This window comes from Octodon degus, unplaced genomic scaffold (genome assembly GCF_000260255.1).
Source record: "Octodon degus isolate 3935 unplaced genomic scaffold, OctDeg1.0 scaffold00126, whole genome shotgun sequence".
NCBI lineage: Eukaryota > Metazoa > Chordata > Mammalia > Rodentia > Octodontidae > Octodon > Octodon degus.
This window is the reverse complement of record NW_004524702.1, coordinates 6,496,983-6,499,518: the sequence shown is the minus strand read 5'-3', so window position 1 is coordinate 6,499,518 and position 2,536 is coordinate 6,496,983. Positions and strand designations below refer to the sequence as shown.

Genomic DNA, 2,536 nt, shown 5'->3' with positions numbered 1-2,536 from the left:
TCACACAGATTACCACTCCTGAACTGCCCCAATTATGGGCCAAACTATAAAAATTTTCATCTAAAGCACAATGAGTTCTATCAATTTTAAAAGTTCTGAATATCACAACAACAAAACACCACTGATTTCCAAGCACAAGCTATTTCTTACTACTAAAGCTTATAATTATTTTGAGATTATTCTAACTAAAAGTATGCAATTATAATAATACAATCTGGTTATCCATAACATTTCAGATAATGTTCAGACAAGTTTAAATACAATATAGCATCTCCCATTTGAGTAAGGTAAAGTACAACAAAGAGCACGATGAAAGATAGCTAGAAGGAGACAGGTGGGATCTCTTGCACAGGGGCAGGCTCCAGGGAACATCAGCGGGAGGGAGGGGCAGAGAGCTTCATAACTGCAAAAGGAGAAAGTTCAGTTCTAGCCACTGCAATCTCAGTTTTTTTGAACTATGAAGTGATTTGTAAAAGATGAGTAGAATTTCAAACAGAAAAAGAAAAAAGGCATGTGAGACTAAGTGTACAGCATGAACTAAGACAAAAACATACATGATCTATTTAGAGAATACACATGACACACATTTAATGTAAGTGGGGAAAAGTCACAGAAAGTGATACTGAAAGGGAATAAAGATAAAAAGAAAATGAAGATCTGGAATGAAGTAATATTTTGGATTGTTTAGTAGGTGTCCAAGAGAAAGATACAACTAGAGCTGGTGGAAAATAACTGGTGACAAAATGGTTTAGAAAAGTGAGGCAGATTGGGCCTGTTGGGAGCATTTGGGAGGCTGAGGCAGGAGGATCACTGTGAGCTCCCAGCTGACTACAAAGTCAGCTCAAGGCAGCCTGATTTACACAGCAAGATTCTGTCTCAAAAAGACAAAAACAGAAAAGTGAGATATCAGAGAAAGTAAGGCTAATTGGAATATTATTGTTTTTGTTTAGGTAAGAACATGCAAAAAGTAGGAAAAATAGGAGTGGAAAAAGTAGAAACTGAGGATACTGAGCTAAATAAGCTAAATTTATCTTCCATCATCCATGGACAATACCAAACAGACAACCGGAAAATGGAGTTTGGGTCAGAAGAGAAAGACTTCGATGGCGGTAAAGACTTAAGTCTTCAGAGTAGAGGATATCATTCAAGAATAGAGTATAAACTAGGATGAGGTCGGGGAAAGGCTCAAGCAATAATCATATTTAAGGATTAGTTAGGGAAAAAAAAGAGTGAGTGAAGAGATTACTAGTGGTGACCGGTCAGATTATCTCATCTTTAAAGTGGTCTTCGTGGAGCCAGCTATCCAGCATCAGAAATAGCACTTTAGTGGGAGAAGGAAGGACCAGAGCCACAAACCAAAAGATCAAAGAAAAGGGGCTTGGGGAATGGTGGGGTGAGGGAAGTGGGCTCTGGGTGGAGTAAATGGAAGAGACCTCAGCGCCACCAATGACCAGAGAAACAACCAGTTTGAAAACATCTCTTCTGAAGCAGGAAAGAGCAACGGGGTTAAGACTGCACTCTGAAACAGGTTAAGGGAAAAAATCTCAGCAGTCAATGCAATGATCTTTCACCTTGGGTTGGCAAAAAGGAAGTTATAAGTAATCCAATACCCAAAATATTGAAGAAGTGAAATCAATAATGATCAAGCACTTGGTCCCTCTTAAGATTTCCTTTTTTTGACTGTTTTATGCATTTACCTGTCGGCTGAATGTATTCTGCACATGCATCCAGTAGTCTTCAACTGGATCATAACAATATATGGCTTTGGTCAGTCCACCAGCAACATAGATCAGATTGTTTAAGGACACAGCTGTTATACACCTCTTGGCAATTGGGATAGCTGCACGGAGGAGCCAAGAATTGGTTTCTGGATTATAAGATTGAACCTAGTGATATACAGAAACATCTAATTAAAATTGCTAAACAAATACATAATTTAATTAAAAATCTATAGGACACATGATTAAACATATTTTATTAACACAGAGCATCTGATAATGAAATATGTGCTCTTCTCAAACTCTTAACTCCAACTTTTCCCTCTCAAGTGCTGAGAGAATGCAGTGCAGTGGCTTAAATTTTTAAAAATCTGTGTTGGGGGGCCGGCCAGATAGCTCAGCAGATTAAAGCGCCTGTTTAGGCAGAGGCAGGAGTCCCATCCCCAGCATGCAGTGCCAGCCCCACCCCTGGGGCGCACTGAGACAGCAGTTGAGACTGGGTTTAGTGGCGCACGCCTGTAATCTCAGCACTTGGGAGGCTGAAAATAGGAGAATTACTACAAGACTAATCTATGTAGTGAGACCTTGTAGATCCTGTATGAAATACAAATAAATAAAATAAGTGTTGGCATGATAACTATACATGAACACAATTTCTTTACAAGTTCTAGGGGGTTGTTTCTTCAAAAGAACACAAATAAACTTCAATCCTGTATACTCTTGTTTTTTGAGACAAGGTCTTGCTATGTAGTCTAGGATGGCCTTGAACTCACTACATAGTCCAGGCTGGCTTTGAACTCTCAGCAATCCTGCTGCAT

General features: G+C 39.2%; 1 protein-coding gene across 1 annotated transcript in view; it reads right to left on the bottom strand.

Annotated features, from left to right (window-relative positions):
- Klhl24 (kelch like family member 24) overlaps positions 1–2,536 on the bottom strand; it is a 51,001-nt gene that overhangs the window by 15,825 nt on the left and 32,640 nt on the right. The window contains exon 7 of the mRNA XM_023700649.1: positions 1,698–1,886. Within this exon, the coding sequence (XP_023556417.1) occupies positions 1,698–1,886 (189 nt within the window). The remainder of the gene's footprint in view (positions 1–1,697; positions 1,887–2,536) is intronic.